Source organism: Sabethes cyaneus, chromosome 1 (assembly GCF_943734655.1).
Source record: "Sabethes cyaneus chromosome 1, idSabCyanKW18_F2, whole genome shotgun sequence".
In the NCBI taxonomy this organism is placed as follows: Eukaryota; Metazoa; Arthropoda; class Insecta; order Diptera; family Culicidae; genus Sabethes; species Sabethes cyaneus.
The window spans coordinates 2,332,696-2,352,078 of NC_071353.1; the positions used below are offsets into that span (position 1 = coordinate 2,332,696).

General features: G+C 39.8%; 1 protein-coding gene across 1 annotated transcript; it reads left to right on the forward strand.

Moving 5' to 3' along the window:
* Window positions 1-2,148: 2,148 nt before the first annotated feature.
* On the forward strand, window positions 2,149-17,276 carry LOC128733519 (uncharacterized; the record flags this gene model as incomplete). Its single annotated transcript, XM_053827170.1, has 3 exons — window positions 2,149-2,175; window positions 10,242-10,339; window positions 16,247-17,276. Coding segments are annotated over 3 exons (1,155 nt in total), but the record flags the coding sequence as incomplete, so codon positions are not given.
* Window positions 17,277-19,383: the final 2,107 nt, after the last annotated feature.

The following is a 19,383-nucleotide window of genomic DNA, read 5'->3' on the forward strand; positions in this document are numbered from 1 at the left end:
TAGATTTTATGCCCCTATGAATTGCTTTGAAGGCACAGAACAGAACTTTCCTAATTGAAATCTATAATGCATGATTTTAGAAATCTCACAAGCTGGTATCGCTAATATATGCCCAATTTTATAAAGAAAATTAAAATATTTTTATGGTAAAATACTGAGGTGCCTTGATTAGTCTTAACCTAAAGATACTAAGAGGAACTCAAAAGCCAATAACAGTTCGCAACCAGAAGCAAACGGATCAAATTTAGGGAAAAAATATTACTTTAATGTTTTATCATCTTTGGTATTCATAAGAAGTTTTTCTATTGTGCATTTTCACCTGGCAACTTTTTGAGCGCGCAGTACCATAAGATGAAGAAACCGAGCGTTTTCTGTTTTCGGAAAATCAGTGGAGGCGTCTTTCCTGCTAACTTTCTCTTGTTTGGAATCATAGCAGAACCGAAGGCTTCAAACATGTTTAACAATCACATAATTTCATGGCTTTATTGTTGTTTGAATAAACAAACTCTAAAAAAATAAAGCTTAACTGAATTAGCTGTCACTTGTAATTTTCAAATTGAACTTACCATAAAACCATAATGAATCAAACGTACGGAAAACCTTCATAACCTATCTGGTTCAAAATGCGTTCACATCATGCAAATCATTTTACCTCTCGGAACCATGTCGGAGTTGTAGAGCAAATTAGCGCACAACGGCGTGTAATTGTTGTCAATAACAATCGGTGTACGCAAATTGAAGAGTTATGCTCGACTTTTATCTGGGTTTCGCGAAGCCGACAAAAATGCAAAAAACACGGGGCGTGAGTCACGGCACGGGGTGTACAATAATAACGCGTAGATCGGCGTGATCACCGAAACCGACGTTATATGTTAAGTGCCACAGCACAACCGTGATTCCAGTTTGTTTATGAAGGGCTATTTGGCATGATTGGATAATTGAGCGATGTGCGAGTTCAATTATCTTTTTGCTTTTTCGTTGTTTTCGAGCAAAATTTTTTCAGGAGCCTTCTAATGTTTTTTTTCTCATTGCTGCGTTAAAAGAATTAATCGATTCAAAACCACGAACGGAGATTGATTCGGATTTTTGAGGTTAGTTTTTTGCCAAAAGCCGGTATAACTTGGCAAATTTTTCGCTTTCCGCTGGAATGCGAAACAAAAGGAAAAGGTTTTTGCCGGTTTCGTATCACCTACAACACAGTGCCATGTGCCCAGTTGTTCGAGACTCGCGTAAATCAGTCGGCAAAATGCAGAATCAATTAACTCATGAAGGTAATAGATATTTAAAGCTTAATCGAATTGCTAGGAATCACCGTTCGGATCTTAACAAGACTGGCAATTCATTGTCAATTTGTTCATTAACTACTATCCAGTCGAATAAAATTGCAGGCTTGACCAACTGTAAAAAATAACTGGCACTTGGATCGGTTTCCTTCTTGGCAGGGCTAATTAAAACGGTTGGTGACTTGGTAAACATGTGCAACCTGACAAACTTTGAGAACGGGGTCCATGTAGCCACAAGGTTACCAAGTCTGGCTCAACAAGCAAAGCAAGTGGTCGTGGGTTCGAATCTTAGTAGAATCAAACCATTAGATGCAAAGTGACTTTAGCATGGGTTTTATTCACAGGCCCCTCTACATATTGCCTTTCTACTGAATTCTGCCATTTTCCAACAATTGAAGCTTATTGCCAGAGCAAGTTATAAGAATTTTACTTGCTTATGGTGCGTAGTGAAGCCTCTTGTCCAAAAACAACTTATAACTTGTTCCTCTATCAGGTTCTAGGGACGAGACTGGTACTACAAAACGTAGTAAGGAAAAATCACACACACATACACACTCTCGTTTTGTGCGAAACTCTGCTTTACCGACCGTGCAGCCTCTGGTTGTGGCTAGTAATAAGAAGAATGGAATTTGCTCGAGGTGCGAATACCTCTTGCTCAAGGGTTATTTATAACTAGTCACCGCACTTCCTTGCTCTAGAAAGCAAGATTGGCTGAAAAATGTAGAGAATTATTTTACATAACAATTACAAAATATTAAGTAAAGTGGAAGGTTAATCGTATGAGTCATTTCATTCCATTTCGACTTTTCCCGAGAACAATAATAGGGTAGACGCACCATTAGTGGTGGAAACTCGAATTATTCCATTATTTTTGCAGATTTTGTTACTGGTAGTTCGATACTTATCAAACTTGTACCAAAATCTGATCTGATGTTACACAAAGATATGTTCTAGACACTCTTTTCTCCGCATTTCTACATCAAAAGCCATAATCCCACTTGTTGTTAGGTAATCCATTTACATTAATTTTGCATATTGAAGTTAGAAGTTGGCCAATTTACACAATTGCCATTTTCCGAACAATTATACTTGTTGAAAAGGAAATCAACCAACCACACAATCCAATAATGTGCTTAACGGCTGATGAATTTATATCTGCCAATTAATCGAATAAGTAGCGTTTTCTAAAAACACCTAATGTCCGCTCTACTCTTCTCTTGAGCTCTGGCAAAGTGTTGACTGAAAACATATTAAAGCCACCGCAACACCCAGCGTTATAAAAACGAATAAGCATAAATCAGTGTCAAGAGTAGCGACCGCAGTCGGTGCACTTGACTGCGTCTGCCGGTTTTCCTCAGCTGACCATACCAGATTCAAAGATTGGCTAGGTCAGAATTTGAAAACGAGCAACAAACAGACAGTTGAAATTGGCAAAGCTATAGCTTACTGGAGTTAGATATTTCTTGATTCACATAACACAGGCACCGTATTTCGTGCCAAGAATATATCGTTAATCCTCGCTGACTGATGTGCATTAAATTTGATCACAATTCCGCTGATATGGCGTCTGCTTTTTACGATCATATCAAAATTTTAATATTTTGTCAACAATAAGACACCATGTGCAGAAATAAAATAAGGTTCAACGGTGAAGCATAAAAATAACAATAACGAGAATCCTTCTGACTGAGTAACATGATTTTATCTACAAAATACTGTCGAGATGTCGCACTCTTATAAAATTTATTACCGTAATGTGCGGAAAAACGACAATGGAAAAGCAATCCACTAATGGCATCGATTTTCCGTAATGCAACCAAATCTCGATAAAGTAAGACTCGCTAACAAAGTTATTATTATTACGAATCAAACATCCAATAGCAGGATGCGGATGATATTTGATGATACCTACATCTTTCTGATTATGGGTTAGGGACATCACGGTTACTTAACACTTAACATCTTGCCTAGTATGGTTTTATCTAGTAGATTTGGACTTTGATTAGTCTCTTTACATCCGTTGGATCTGCGTTTGATGTTGGCATCTAACGATCACATCTTACGCCTATAACCTTCGTCAAATGAAAAGGATATCAAAAAAATAATGATATAACTTATTTCAACTTATTTCAGTTCAATTTTGGAACAATCTACGGGGTGACATTGTGCCAAAAACATAAAGTTAAGCTAAAAACCTAAACAGTGAACATTAGCATATTTATAAACAATACACATAAATATTAGTATAAAGCAGTTCATATTCTTCTTCTTCAGCAGCATAGAGCCGGGGTGGCTCGTGCTGTTTCAAGCACTCGTCTCCATTCAACTCGGTCTTGGGCCACTCGTCGCCAATTTCCTAGCCGTCTCAGAAGTCGCAAATCGCTTTCGACCTGGTCGAGCCATCGTGCACGTTGGGTCCCCCTGTTCCTGGTGCCGGTGGGGTTGTTGAAGAGGACTATTTTCGTCGCACTGTCGTCCGGCATTCTTACGACGTGTCCGGCCCACCGTAGCCTGCTAACTTTCGCTAGATGTACGATGGGAGTCTCCCCAAGCAGTGCCTGTAGCTCGTGATTCATACGCCTCCGCCACTCTCCGCTTTCAGTTTGTACTCCGCCAAATATCGTCCGCAGCACTTTCTGCTCAAACACGGCAAGGGCGCGTATGTCCTCCGTAAGCAGCGTCACGGCTTCAAGTCCATAAAGAACTACCGGTCTAATAATGGTTTTGTACATTGTTAGCTTCGTGCGGCGGCGTATGCTTCCTGATCGTAGCGTTTTACGAAGGGCAAAGTAGGCCCGATTTCCCGCTTGGATGCGACGCTGGATCTCCTTACTAGTGTTGTTGTCCGCGGTCACCAGCGATCCCAAATACATGAACTCCTCTACCACTTCTAGTTCGTCGCCGTCAACAGTTACCGTCCGTGGGAGGCGCGCATTTGTTTCCTTTGAGCCTGTTCCTTTCATGTATTTGGTCTTCGACGCATTTATTTTTAGCCCAATTCTCCTAGACTCCCCTTTCAGTCTGGCGTAGATTGCCTCCGCCGTCGCAAAGTTCCTGGCAATGATATCGAAGTCATCTGCAAAGCCTAGAAGTTGGCTACTCTTGGTAAAAATCGTGCCTCTCGTTTCGATGCCCGCTCGTCGGGTCACCCCCTCAAGAGCGATGTTGAACAGCATACAGGATAGACCGTCATCTTGTCTCAACCCTCGTCGCGTTTCGAAGGGACTCGAGAGTGTCCCAGAGATGCGTCTGATCAGTCGCGTCAGTTTGTCCGGAAAACCGTATTCGTGCATTATCTGCCATAGCTTGTCTCGATCGACTGTATCGTATGCTGCTTTAAAATCAATAAAGATGTGATGCGTGGGCACGTTGTACTCCCGACATTTCTGCAAGATCTGTCGGATAGTAAAAATTTGGTCCGTAGTTGCGCGAGCCCCCAAGAAACCCGCCTGATAATTCCCTACGAAACCTTGTGCTATCGGTGACAGCCGGCGTAACAGGATCTGGGAGAGTACCTTGTAGGCGGCGTTTACCAGCGTAATACCACGATAGTTGCAGCAGTCTAGCCGATCACCCTTTTTGTAGATGGGACAAACCACTCCTTCCATCCATTCGCTTTTCCTCCTCCGGTAGCTTTTCCTCCTCCCAAATCCTCGAAATAACCCAGTGTAGAGCCTTTGCTAGCGTTTCTCCGCCATGTTTATAAAGCTCTGCCGGTAGGCGGTCCTTCCCAGCGGCTTTATTGGTCTTCAGCAGCCTGATTTCTCGTTTGACTTCTTGGAGATCAGGTGCTAGGACATCACTATCTTCCATGGGCGCTCCTAGGTTAATTTCCGTTCCGCCTCCTTCTGCGACTTCGCCATTGAGGTGTTCATCGAAGAACTGCTTCCACCTGTCGACCACCTCGCGCTCGTTTGTAATTAGATTCCCTCCCTCGTCCCTACACATGTCAGGTTTCGGTGTGTAGCCCTTCCGAGTTTGGTTCACCTTCTCATAAAACTTGCGCGTTTCATTAGCTCGGAATAGTTGCTCTAATTCTTCACGATTTCTGTCCTCCTTTTGGCGCTTTTTTCTCCTCAGGATCGTGGTCAACTTGTTCCTAGCTCGTCGGTACTTGGCCAGGTTATCTCTAGTGGCAATACTTAGATAATTTTTCCAAGCATTTTTTTTCTCCTCCACCGCTTGTTGGCATTCCCCATCAAACCAATCATTTTGTGTACTCCGAGGCTCAATACCTAGTGCCGCGGTAGCGGCCTCTCCGATGGCCGAGCGTATTCTGCCCCAACCGTCTTCGAGGTTTGAAGCACCTAACTCCTCGGAAGAAGGCAGTGCCTCATTCAGTACTCGCGCGTAGTTCTCGGCAGCTTGTGGGTTATCTAGCTGCCTGATGTTCAGCCGAGGAGGGCGGCTTTGACGTGTCCGGTATACGGTGGACAGCTTTGAGCGCACATGTACTGCTACTAGGTAATGGTCAGAATCAATATCCGCACCCCGACGGGAGCGTACGTTCATGATGTTAGAGAAGAACCGGCCCTCTATGAGAACGTGGTCAATTTGGTTCATTGTACGTTGGTCAGGTGATCTCCAGGTGGCTTTGTGGATATCCTTGCGCGGGAAAAAGGTGCTTCGGATCAGCAGTTCATATGGGGCCGTCTTTGAACTAAGTGGACTATCAGGGGCAGGGGGTCGGCCAAAAACAAAGCATCATACAAAAAGTATGAACGAAAATAACCCGGGGAGGTCTGAAATGGACAGCCTTTATATAGCCAGTAGCGTTTCTAGGGTTAACAAGGGGGAGATATATGAAGGGGTGTATCCTAAGAGGGCATACCTATTTGATCATTTAACAAAAGTAGCCATTCGTTCGAGAATCCGCGGCCGCAGAACATGTGGCATATCCCCTCCCCCCTCCTTAAAACTGGCAGTTTATACACGGCATAATATATTCGTCTTATATTAGAGTGTTTATTCAAAGCATCTGAAATTTCTTGAGAAAAAGTAAAAATGAGTTTAAATTATTGATCAGACCTATAATGCTGTTTGCTCCAAAATGGAATCATCCATTAATCTAATCTAATCTATCAAAATATTGTGCTTGATAGTAAAAGATGTGAGTGTACTTGTGTATACTGACGTATTTTTGTTGTATATGGGTCATTCCATCTAAAACGTACACAAAAATCGGAAAAATTGGAACTGACCATCAGCGATTTCAACCAAACTTGGCATAATTGTTCATTCCGACCCCACAACCAATTTCCCAAAGTTGTGCGCCGATTGATCAATCCCCCTAGCAGTGGCACTACTTCCTTTTTTAGAGATTTTCAAAAAAGTCATTTTTCGGGTTTAAATATCTCTGAAACAGTTTGAAGACATGCCAACACGGGCGTAACCAGAAAAAATCCTTGGGGGGGAGGGGTAGTTTACAAGAACAAATCTGACATAGCCTAACCGTAAGCAGCTTATTCAGGAAATGGATTATTATCTTCAGTTAAAAACTATTTTGGTTGAAATTGAGTGTTCTTCATCAGACAAATGCCGCTTAGTTGGTTTCGAGGTACGATGCTGATCAAACAAGCCAGTCGTCGTATGGTCGAATCTCGGAATTTCATTACTTTTCCCTACCGTCCATTTATCAATTGTAGCCAACGTTTCAAAAAATATAGCAGCCTAGTTTTTAAGCCAAACTATGCGAATAAACGTTCTTCAAAACGACTGATTATTCGCAAAAACTGGCGTAGGCGTTTTTCAGATAAAATAAACTTGCATTGAATTACAAAACCTTATCGGCCCATCTCTTAAAATAATCTTCATTGAAATGACAGATGATGCATCCATGGGCAGGACGTGATCGATTTGTGACAGAGTGGCGGCACAGTAACTGTCGAGAATGCTACAGTAGCGCCTATACGGAGTACAGATAGAGCCGTATTGGGGTAAAGGAAACCGCATTGGAATTGCTTCCACGTCGGATAGATTGTAGTGTCCCAGTATCATAAATTGGTCGACTGGAGAAGCGCTCACAATTACGGCGAAAACACTAGACAAAAGCGAGGTCACGAGTCCGGTCAGGCGTGATATATACAATGCATAAAAACAAGGTACATACGATCGTGCAGCACAACTGCAATCCAAACAGTTCCAATCCATGTTGCAGTGGCTTTTAATCCCTGACAGGCTGCTTTCAGAACGCTCACGCCGAACACGTGACTATAAAGTGATGGTATCATAGCTCAGATTGGAAATGTCTAGTCGACAATCTGAGATGCGGGAATTCATGCCACCTACGTTTTGGTAGAAGATCACATGCTGTCTTCGGGCTGGTAACTCGCAGTACATTGCGGTGTCAATGAATCGTTGGAGTCTAATAGTCTAGAATGTAGAGCGGATCAGTGCAGTGGCATAATGAGGGCTACAAATTTATACTTGCCATTAATGCAATTTTGAAAATCCCGTTTCACGATTGGTTTCTGTTATGAAAAATGATTGTAGAACTACTTCAGCATGAGACTCAAAAAGTTACTGTACGTCAGTCCACAATCATGGATCACGCAATTATGGGTCATTTTACACACAACGTACCGACTGAGCTCCAGGAATATTTTTCGCTAACAAATCGAAAATTCCGTGATTATGGATAGATTAGCAAAGCAAGCTTTGCAATAAATTTTAAATTGTTTTTCTAACAAAAATAATTATGCGGAATAGTGTTATAACGCTGTGAAAATGAGCCAAAAAAGCATGGTGTCAAATGACCCCTTCGCGGAACGTTTAGTGTTAACTTTAACCGCCGATTAATGCATGAAAGTTATACCTACTAATTGGTTGACAAAATTGTTACTCATAAGTAGTACTAATATTTCAATTATTAGGTGATATTTAAACGAAATTTAGCAGCTAAAGCTAAAATGTCCCATAATTGCGTGTGACCCATGATTGTGACTGTACGTGACCATCGCGATCGCACTGGCAGGCGAAGACAGTTTTCTTCACTAGTTAAACAACCTAATGTGGTTAACGGTTTCAGGCGAGAAAATAAAAACGCAAGTCATTCCGTGTTAGCATAACATCGCAATGACTTGCAGATTTTCACCCTTTCCTGACTCTGCGGCTGCACGAAAACCGCTTCCTACCGAACCGAAAGCGAAATTTTATTTCGTTTCTCCGAATTACAACCAACATCGTCGCACCTGCACTAAACTTTAAACCATTAAAAGTGGTTGCATAAAAAAGTGGCTCACACGTATACGAACAATCACTACTCCACTTAGCCGTTCGTAAGGCTTCTGATTCATTGCAGATGCAGTCGTTAATCGCATGTCAGAATCAGCAATCTTCAATCGGTTTTGCCTATAATTGTGTACAAAGAGCCGCGCGATATCCGGCAAATTATTCGGACGTTTTGTTCGTTAATCAAATCAACCGGTCTGACCCTCCCTGTTGCCCCCTTTTCTGACCACACGGTAGTTAACCTATCGATGCGTGAAAATGGGAAGGATTCCACACTGCACTCAACAATTAACGAAATTCCAGTGCTGTTTGTAAAAGGGGAGGAACCTCATGACTGGCGATAATCGTTTACCCACCCTGAGGGGTGGGCAGACGCTGCAGTAAATTAGCGATCACAACCGGTTTGGCTGTTTGACCGCGCTGGGTGGGTCATCAATCGGGTCATTAACCTCGTGGTAGCAATAGCAGATTGCCACTTTTTGCTGATCAATTGGTCCTCAAGTGGATGATCGAAAGTTTTTTTTTTTGTTTCGTTGTGGAAATCGTTTATTATGGTTGAGGTTGAAAAATAGCGAGCTGATTAGATGATTATTTCCAGCTGTACTGATCGCGTGTGAATTGTGATGCAACAGATGTAAATGCTACGTGGTTTACATTTGTTTGGCGGTGTATTTTCGTGGGCGGACTCTTTAAGACCTTCAAAGGCACTTGAACAGTGTTTTTGTCTGTTTGTGCTCTTGGCCGAACAAGCTCTCGATTCACCTTATTTTTCGAGCAACAGGTGTTATGGAAACTACTTCCGGTTGTTCGGCGTTTGAGCATAAAACAAAGTTATTACCTTTTGCTGAAATAAAAAATTTGGATATTTGTTGTTCACGATCAATCAGATAACCGCAGCTTGGTTTAGTGTGGTGGCAACCGCAAGCCGCTGTTTTTAATCTCCGCCTAATCGACAAGGACAGTTCACTTCCCACTTTCAGCCTCCAAGTTAAAAGCATACCGCCGATCGATACGGACCGCAATCGAAAATGATTAAATAACATTTTAAAAGAGTGATTTACGGGTCCCAACTCCCAACGCCGAACGAGAGGTGATTTGCCAAAATTGAAAGTAGAACGGAGGTAGGGATGAGAACGAAAGTAGTTTTATTCATGTTACAGTGACGCATTCACACTGTGCTGTTTTTTTTCGTTTGGGAATACCGTTTTCGGGTTTCGGCACCAAAAGAGCAAAAAAATACTGAGAGAAAGGCATTCAGGACCAGTTTGGTAGATCGACAGGCGTCGTTGGCCTTCGGGTGTGCTGCGGTATTCTATATTGTACACAATTTACCTTCATCATGACAAGTGAACACGGCTCGGCAAAGTCCTTCGGCTTCAAATTGGTGCTTTCAGGAGACACTGTATGCCTTACTACCCTGTCATTATTTTGATAGATTGTATAACTCGTTTGCTGTGCTGACAACCTTATTTCGGTTGATGATACTAAATAAGATATCTTTTTCGATAAAATAAAATGAAAGTGGAAACCAAAAATCAAATACAGTTATTAACTAATTTGTTAAAAAAAAGAATTGGAACGAATTGCTGATGTAAGTTATGAATCGCAATTGCAATTAAATTTGATTTTTTTTTCGATTTCCATTACCATTTTTTCTAACTGATATATAACGAACCTTAATCGGCGTTGATTTAGTTTTAAATTTTTCTTTCTTCTTCCATTTTACAGAACATATTTTGCCTGGCAAAGTTTGTCAAATCCTATGGCGTTACGGAGCATCGTGTAGACTACATCAGAACAGTTGACGGTCATGAATACGATTATCAGTGAGTATGCACGACATCTGCGATTTTTGTTGTTCATTGTTGCCTCTTGTTCATTCCGGATACTGCACTGGGTCGGGGCGAAAATATTCGTGTCTAGATTCTTGTACAAATATTAGACGAAAATATCCAGTTGTATCTTGGTTATTCCGATGCTCGGTGGTCAAATTTTGAAAATAAATAAAAAATTTCAAAAAAAATTTTTTCTTCAAAAAGAAACAAAAACTTTACAAATATTTTATAAAAATTTTTTCTTCAAAAAGAAACAGAAACTTTACAAATATTTTATAAAGTTTTTGTCCTTCCGGTGTTCGGCCACTGAAGGGGGGGGGGGGGCGAAAAAAAAACAAAGTGAATTTTTTATTCGAGCAAAAAAACATGGGTTTTAAAAATTTTTATTTAAGGTTTAAACGTGAAAACCGAAGCTATTCTTGCTTATAATATATACGTTATTATTTTCTATGCAAAAATATACGAAAAAAGACAAAAACGAAGGAATTTTTTTTTGGACGATTTTCGGAAAATCCATTGTTTGAATTTCCATTTCTGTTTCGTGCTAGAAGCGTTAATTCAACTCGGAGACTCATTTTTCAAGGTTTTCAGACTGTAGAGCCAACAGACAATTGATTTTATAAAAAGAAATTTGACTCATATCCTACACATTATTTTTTTGCCCCCCGATTTTTCAAGCTAATTTCCTAGGGGGGTGACAAAAACTTTAAATATGATTTGCAATGGCCTAATTTAAAAAAAATTGTTTCTTCAAAAAGTTGCAGAACATACTAAACTGAGCAAGTTTGCTGAATATAGTAACTATCTATCTCTTACCGGTTGCGAAATATAATGATGTGCCAAAAAGGAGCACTTAAAAAATCAATTATTCTCAATAACTTTGCACACGATTTTTTTATTACTTTCAAAAGTTCTACAAAGTTATTCAGTATGCTAAAATACATATTTTCCCTGAAGATTGTTTTTCACGAAGATGCACATTCAATGAGTTATAAAAAATTTTATCAAAAAATAACACATTTTTCAATTGATTTTTCTGAGATTCCTTTGGAGTGCTCCTGATGGAAATATTTTCTTTTTGTAGATAAAATATAGTACTTCCACCTAATGGTGGTCTGGTTTGTGCAAAGCTACCCGAAATCAAAAAAAAAATTGAATATTGCAGATTTTTTTTCATTTATTCTATAACTTATTCAATATGTATCCTAGCGACAAACAATCTTCAGTGAAAAAGTGTATTTTAGCATACTGAATAACTTTGTAGAACACTCAAAAGCAGTCAAAAAATCGTGTGCAAAGTTATTGAGCATAATAGATTTTTAAGCGCTCCTTTTTAACACATCATTAGATTTCGCAACCGGTAAGAGATAGATAGTTAATGTATTCAGCAAAGTTGCTCATTTTAGTATGCTCAGAATTTTTTTTTTTGAAATATATTTAAAAAAACAAAAGTTGGTATCACCGTAATAGGTGAATTCACGGTCACCCTAATAGTGTATAAAGATGCGCTATATTTTATTATTAAACTTCTCTAAAGACATCACCTTTGAAAAATTACGCATTTTTACCCAATTGCTAATAACCGCGTTTTTTTTCAAAATATGACGACTGCCACTGTGAGATGCTTAGTGTTTTTATGTTAAGCACAAGAAACCAATGTGTAGGGGCGGTAATGCAAAATGGGCCGCGTAAAACAGGTAGCGCCTTTTCCATCCCAAGCAACAATTTGAGTTTTATTGTATTCTTATGGAGGTTTTCATGACCAATTTTGGTCTTAAATGCCATCATAAGAATGTAATAAAACCCAAATGGTTACTTGGGATATTATAATAATTGCCATAAACTTACGATTTGATAAGTCTTTGATAAATTAACAATGTATATAGTACCGTCATCCGGGGCGAGATTGTGCCAAAAAAGCATATGTTTTTGTTCTTTAGCTTAGTATACACACAATTTAGAAACTAAGTTGATTTCAAACCTGTTAATATATACTAAAAATATCTCCGAACATCGCACCTAGTAGCAGCTTATTTTTTTCTTATTACTAGTTAACACCTGGAATGTTGATTCTATGATAGTGTCAGAGCGGAAATCTGTGGAAATCTTTTTCTACACACTATTGAAAATTGACAAAAATAACAATTTTTTTGTTCTAAAACACTTCGTCAGGACAAAGCCTACTAGTAAAAAATTTGTCTTAATATCACCTAAACTATTAGTTTATAGTCCCTTTAATGTGAATTGTCCTTAAAAAGTATAGAATTTTAAGCAGCATGGTAGCCAGATACTAAAAGATTAAATGATATTTATTTTTTCATTTTCCAAATTTTTTTTACACTGTGTTTCACCTTCTTTAATGCCTATTGAAAAACTACTTATTAAAACAATTTATGTATATTTCTTATAGATTATGTGTCTACTATACGTAGAATATTAAGTTTGATAGAATATCTCAAATAAAAATTTTGAGGTTTTGTCCGAGCTTTTTCGGGTTCTGCCCCGTAGTGCGGGGTGACATTGTGCCAAAAACATAAAGCTAAGGTAAATACCTAAACAATGAACATTAGCATGTTTATAAACAATACACATAAATGTCAGTATAAAGTAGTTCATATGGGGCCGTCCATGAACTAAGTGGGATTTTAGGGGCAGGGGGTCGGCTAAAAACAACGCATCATACAAAAAGTGCGAACGAAAATAACCCACGGAGGTCTGAAATAACTAAAAATGAGTTCGTAGCCAATGAACGGCCTTTATATAGCCAGTAGCGTTTCTATGGTTAACAAAGGGGAGATATATGGAGGGCGTGTATCCTAAGGTGGCATACCTATTAGATCATTTAACAAAAGTCACCATTACTTCGTTCGAGAACTCGCGGCCGCGGAACATGTGGCCCATCCCACCCTCCTCCCCCCTCCTTAAAACTGGCAGTTTATACACGGTATAATGTATTCGTCTTATATTAGAGTGTTTATTCAAAGTATCTGAAAATTCCAGAGAAAAAGTAAAAATTAGTTTAAATTATTAAGCAGACCTATGATGCTGTTTGCTTCAAAATGGATGATGCAATCTAATCTGTCAAAATATTGTCCTCAATAGTAAAGAATGTAAGTATTCTGGTGTATACTGACGTATTTTTGTCGTGTATGTGAAATCCACAAAATAAATCAATCATTATGGCTTGGCACAATCTCACCCCCGTGAAGCTCGAAAAGTACAAAGTTTCGTAAAATATCATTTTCGTAATCAAAACTTATCCAACGCATAATAATCTTTCAATACATTGTAAATGATTAGTTTATATACCTTCAAAATAGCAAGTTGATGCGATTTCTTGTTTGGGTTGGTCTATACGGGACATTGTTTACAAGCGTTATTTCCGAGTATTTTTGATCTCGAACTTTGAAACGCTGTTTAGGCTAAATCGTTTGCTAATATTATCTGTGTTCTATTCTAAGTTATAAATAAATATGTTATGTTCATGATCATTTTGGATTTAGGTCACCAGTTTTTATAGATATAATAAATTTTCACAAATAAACATTTTTGGTTTTTGGTACAATCTCACCCCCGTGGCACAATCTCACCCCGGATGACGGTATTGATTGACTATGAACAACCATCAAATTAAAATGTGTAAAAAATGATTTTTTTTGCTTTAATCAAAAACCGGGCGGGCATAATTGGCTACCATACAGGGCAATATGGGCACTTTAGTTAAAGTTGCCATTTTAGTCAGTTTTTACTAGAAAATACCACAAAGAAAAGGAAAAATGGCGACTATTTACATTTCGTTTGCCGCCTGTTTCATGATATTTTCTATTTACCGTATTTTATTTAGTTGATCGACATAGGCAACATGGCGGTTCAAGGGCCAGATAGATGAAAGACACAACTTTTGCTCTGTAGTCGCTGTTTTCGGGTTGATTGTTGCTTACAATAACGCAACATTATACTCGACTGTGTCATTTTAATGTTTACATTACAAATAAATTGCTGGCTATGGTCATTATGCCCCTTACAGCTATGCTAATTAAAAATAATTAAATTAAAAAAATTGAAATAAACGAAATGAAATGAAATGAAATAAATATATGGAGTGAGGAAATCCATAGCATGCAACAAATGGCATATGAAACTTATTTTATGGGTTGCATTTCTTGAAATGTTTTTTGCAATCGTGAGTCGAGTAAAGTTTTTTCTCAATATCTGAAACATGTCAATGAATTTGGATGCGGTTTTTGTTGGGATGTTTACGTTCCTGTGATCAACAAGCTCATTAAACAAATGAGCGGAATTTATTGTTTAATATGCCTGAACGAACGGTGGACCGTATGCTCAGTATCATGCGCCCCTGTCACCCCCATATTGAAAACATCCTAATAAAAAAGCAAAGCCTTGGGCTTTTCAACGTCTTTCTCAAGACTTGACCCTTCTTTATCGACAAACTTCGCAGTCGGCTATTAGAGTACATGACAATTACGGAGCTAGTTTTATAATCCTACTAACTCTATCTAGCAGCACCGCCCAGCCGAGATTCGAACGACGACTGACTTGTTAGACCAGCATTGTACCTCGAAACAAACTAAACCTCGTAATCCTAATAATTATAATAATTAATGTTTCTACAATTGTTATGATGTTCTGATGTTTTTGGAGCGTCTTAGTAGAATACAAAACCTGGAATCAAGGCAATGGTATGAATTATGAAGATATGAGGACAAGCGTCGATAAGTAATCAATCGAAATTAATCAAAAATTTCTTTTGTTACCAGAGTGGGATGTTCGAAGAATCCATAAGAATACATAAGCAATTTCAGTAGCCGCGTGAGAATTAACATTCAAAATTGAAAAAATTGGAAATGAGGCTAAATTGTTCGTTTATGCATAGAAGATAAACTTCGAATTCATTACTTGGTTCATTTGGTGAAGAACAGTACACAAATAATAAGCGATAAAAGGTGACAATAGATGCTTTTTCTATAAAGTATAATCACTGCATTACAAATCATTGAATTATCTGCATAAGAATAGTTATCTTTATTTGAGCAAAGATAGGTCATTTAAAAATAAATGTGGCCCAAATTGCTTGTTTGTGATACACCAAACTTAAAGGCGTGTGACGGTGAATCCCATGATTCTTTAAATTAGGTATGATGATAATGATGACACCTCCATTAAAGGCTTTCCGGGTCGATTTACAGAGCAAATTATCATAGAAAATTGGCCAGAGCGTTTCAGAATTTGGTGAAAATTTGTTCACGGGTATAGTTCATAAACCTTTGAATGAAAACAATATTTAAAAATTGGATGTCCCTTATTTACTCAGGAAAGTTTAAGTAAAAATTTTCTGATTTTCATGGACATAATGTAGCTAAAAATATACGCATTTTCCCAACAACGATGGGGCCGGTTTTTACGTCAACTATGAAATCATGGACTAGGGAATTTTGATCAAATTTGGTTCAAATCCGAGACAGTCGATTACACGTGAGCCAGAAACTTCGCGTGGGTTGAACGTCCTGTTTATTCCCACAAGGTAAAATAATATAAAGTAAATACCAAAAATGTTAATTTTTAAGACATTACCGCTTAGTTTAGCAAACTCGACTTTGTGATTGACGACATTGGTTCGAATCAATCAATAACGTTTCTAATATTGGCGACTAATGTTTTTCGCCTTCGCTTTGGTTTTCGCTATTCGAGCCCGCCAGGAAGGAACCTTTAGGTAGAACGAAATATAAAAATAAAGCTCAATAAAGCATGCACGAAGCCGCCACCCAAGGTCCTTGCCCAGTGCCATTTTCGCGTTCCATCGCATAACGTTATTATTGCGTGACTGTCAATCTAACTTTTCGTCTCTTTCTCGACTCTCGTTCTCGTTTCCATCAACAGTTACCACGACGGTACAGCGCCACGATTTGAAAAGAGCAAACTTCTCTACCTTCAGCAGCAACACCAACGGCAGCAGGAACTGCTTCTGGGCAAACGGCCCTACAAGCAGCCTTCAAGCAATAAGTACTTCGGTGCGGGATTTGAGCAGCTTCTCACGCACCGGAAGTTTACGCCTGCCGGCACACCTTCTACTTATTCTAGCTTCAAACAACAGAACTCAATCCCTATATTTGAAAGTCACGAAAAGGTTGGTATACGTACTTATCCAAACCACGCTGAGGACGATAGTAGTGACTATGACGATCACAACGACAGGCGAAGGCCCGCACATTCTTCGCTGACCAAAAACTTCATTCATCATTCGTCGGGATCAAACCGGAGACCAGCAGTTCATCAGTACAATAGATTCGAGAGTCCACCATCCGAATCTGTCTCAGAGACAGAATCAGAATCTCAGGAGTATATCAAAGCACCAGCTGCTTCAGCAAAGCCCTTTACTAGTCATTCGTCTTCGGCAGGCGGCATTAACAACAATTTTCCACTGAACATACCGAACGTCTATTACATTCCGAGTGGATACACGTATTTCAACTCCCACACATCGCCCCCAAAGGACAAGCTCGCTCAAATACTGTACCTATCCCCGACGCCAGCACCCACAACTCGCCGACCATATGTTGCACCATCACTGACATCTACCACCCCGTACAACAAGTTTTTTACCCAGAAAAGACCAACTAAGGTGCCCCGAAGACCTTACATCGCACCGATATTGACCACCACGAGACGACCGTACGTTGCACCTTCGGTGACAAAGCCGACACCGGTGAGCAGGGGTACGACAGCTAAACCGGCTCAGTCCGGCAGTCAGAATCCAAAACACCAGCAGCTCTTCAATGGAGCCAGCCGGTTCCGCTACACGACCAGCAAACCCGTGCAGACCACAAGCGAAAAGTCAAAACCTAGCGATAAGTACGAGCCAGAATTCGACATTGACATCCGGATCGATCTGTCGCCGGATTCGTCCTAAAGCGACAGCCACCACACGTAAGCATACCTAGAGCAATTTTTATTTAATTTGAAACTAATGACGGAAAATAAAAACGAAACTGACCGAATGCGTTCGTACGCAGTACGATGGATAACGTTTTAATCGGAAAGAAAATGGATGAAGAAAGTGTTGTCCCGCATTTATACTCGTTGTCAATGTTTTCGTTAAAATAGAACAAATAGGTACCTGGAAGTAAGTATAAGCTAGTAAATCTTTTGTGAGTTGAGCGGGATTTTCTAGAAATTATGTTAACTGCAACGTGCTTCATGTAAAACGATCGGTAATTTCCGGATCTGTCCTGGATTTTTTGTTGTAAAAAGAAACGTATGTATTCAGTGGAAAAGTTCCTCATGATTTTTTTTTACTAAATTGACAATTATCGTAAATAACTCTTAACGAATTCGGAATCGTAACTAAAGCTTAATATAGTCCGCCCGAGTTGATTTTCAGTCGTATATAATGATAATAGCTGACATACAAACGATATTCAACAGAATCGTATAGCAGTACGGAGCGGGTCGGACTTAATCGGATTTTGTCGTAAATAACTACTTATGTCGATGAAATGCGTATGTTTATCCCTCATCACGTTTATCGCCTCCAAAATACCACGGATATGCAAATTTTGCGCATCAAATACGATTTATTAGCATGTATATATGCACGTAATGCTGATTTTTAACTTTTATATAAATACAAAAATGCTAGCTGCTAGCTCATATACTTCGCTTGTTCTCGTCCAGGTGGGTAGGTTTAGGATCATCCTTAGGCATTTATTTTGTACGCCGCAGCCTGTGTGTCCTAGCACAGCCGGATCAGACCGGGACCTCGTACTCTATCGCCGAGTAGATAATTTGTTTGTAGACAGCCAGCTTACGTTCACAGCCGAAATCAGCTTTAGAGACTTTGAATGTGGAAAAAGGATTGCCTGAGTTTTAGCCGCATTGATCACAATTTTCCAGCTCGTAAAATATTCTGTCAGAGTATCCAGAGCTCTCTGAAGCTTGCATGTGAGGTCACGTATGACACGACCTTCGTACATGATTGCTTTGTCGTCCGCAAACTGAGACAATACCCCACCCTCTGGGAGGGGAGGGATCTCAGATGTATATATGTTATACAAAATGGGCCCCAGGATACTTCCTTGAGGCACACCTGCAGGAATGTTAAATGTTTGAGAACAGACACTACTCTGCTTGACAGATAGCTTCTGATGATCTTGGTAAGATACATCGGAAAATTGTATCGATGCAGCTTGAATACCAGGCCATCGTGCCACACTTTATCGAATGCTTTTTCGATATCCAAGAGCGCCATTGCTGTCGTCTTGGATACCGACTTGTTTCGCTGGATTATGTTGGTAACTCGACCTTCCTTTGCGGAATCCAAACTGTTCCTCCAGGAAGACACCATTCTCATCAACGAACGTAAGAATGCGGCATTGGATTAACTTCTAAAACAGCTTGGAGAGGGTAGAGAGCAAGCTGATGGGCCTATAGCTCTTGGAAACAGCAGGATCTTTTCCCGGTTTCAGCACTGAAATAACTTTAGCTAATTTTCACCTTGAAGGGAAGTAGCCAAGCTCCCAGCACCGGTTGAACAGGTTTGCTACAAAAGTAAATGAGCCGTAGCTCAAGTGCTTGAGCTCGATATTAAACGTGCTATCGAATCCGGAGGCCTTCATGTTTTTAGATCCCTTGAAATAGCCCATCAGCTCGTCAGCGGTAATTTTTTCTTCCTCAGGTACCAAGCTGTCTGATCGATGGACCTCGGTGACTCCCTCGGCAACAGAGTACTCGTGTGGGCTGATGATATTCTGTCCCAAATTGTGAGACATTACTAACTGCTGACCCAGTGCGTCAGCTTTTTCACTTGGAGTGATCCAAGGGGTCGGACATTCAGCACATTGTGCCGCGGTACTCCAGAGATATCAAGCGGCACACCTCCTGTTCAATTTTACATATGAAATGGGAGCACTGCCAGTTGTCAAAATCATTTCGCATGGTTGCCAGATCTATCAGATTGTAACGAATTTAACAAATCTTACAGTTCGGCACTTTCGGTACAGCATCGGCAGAGTTCGGCT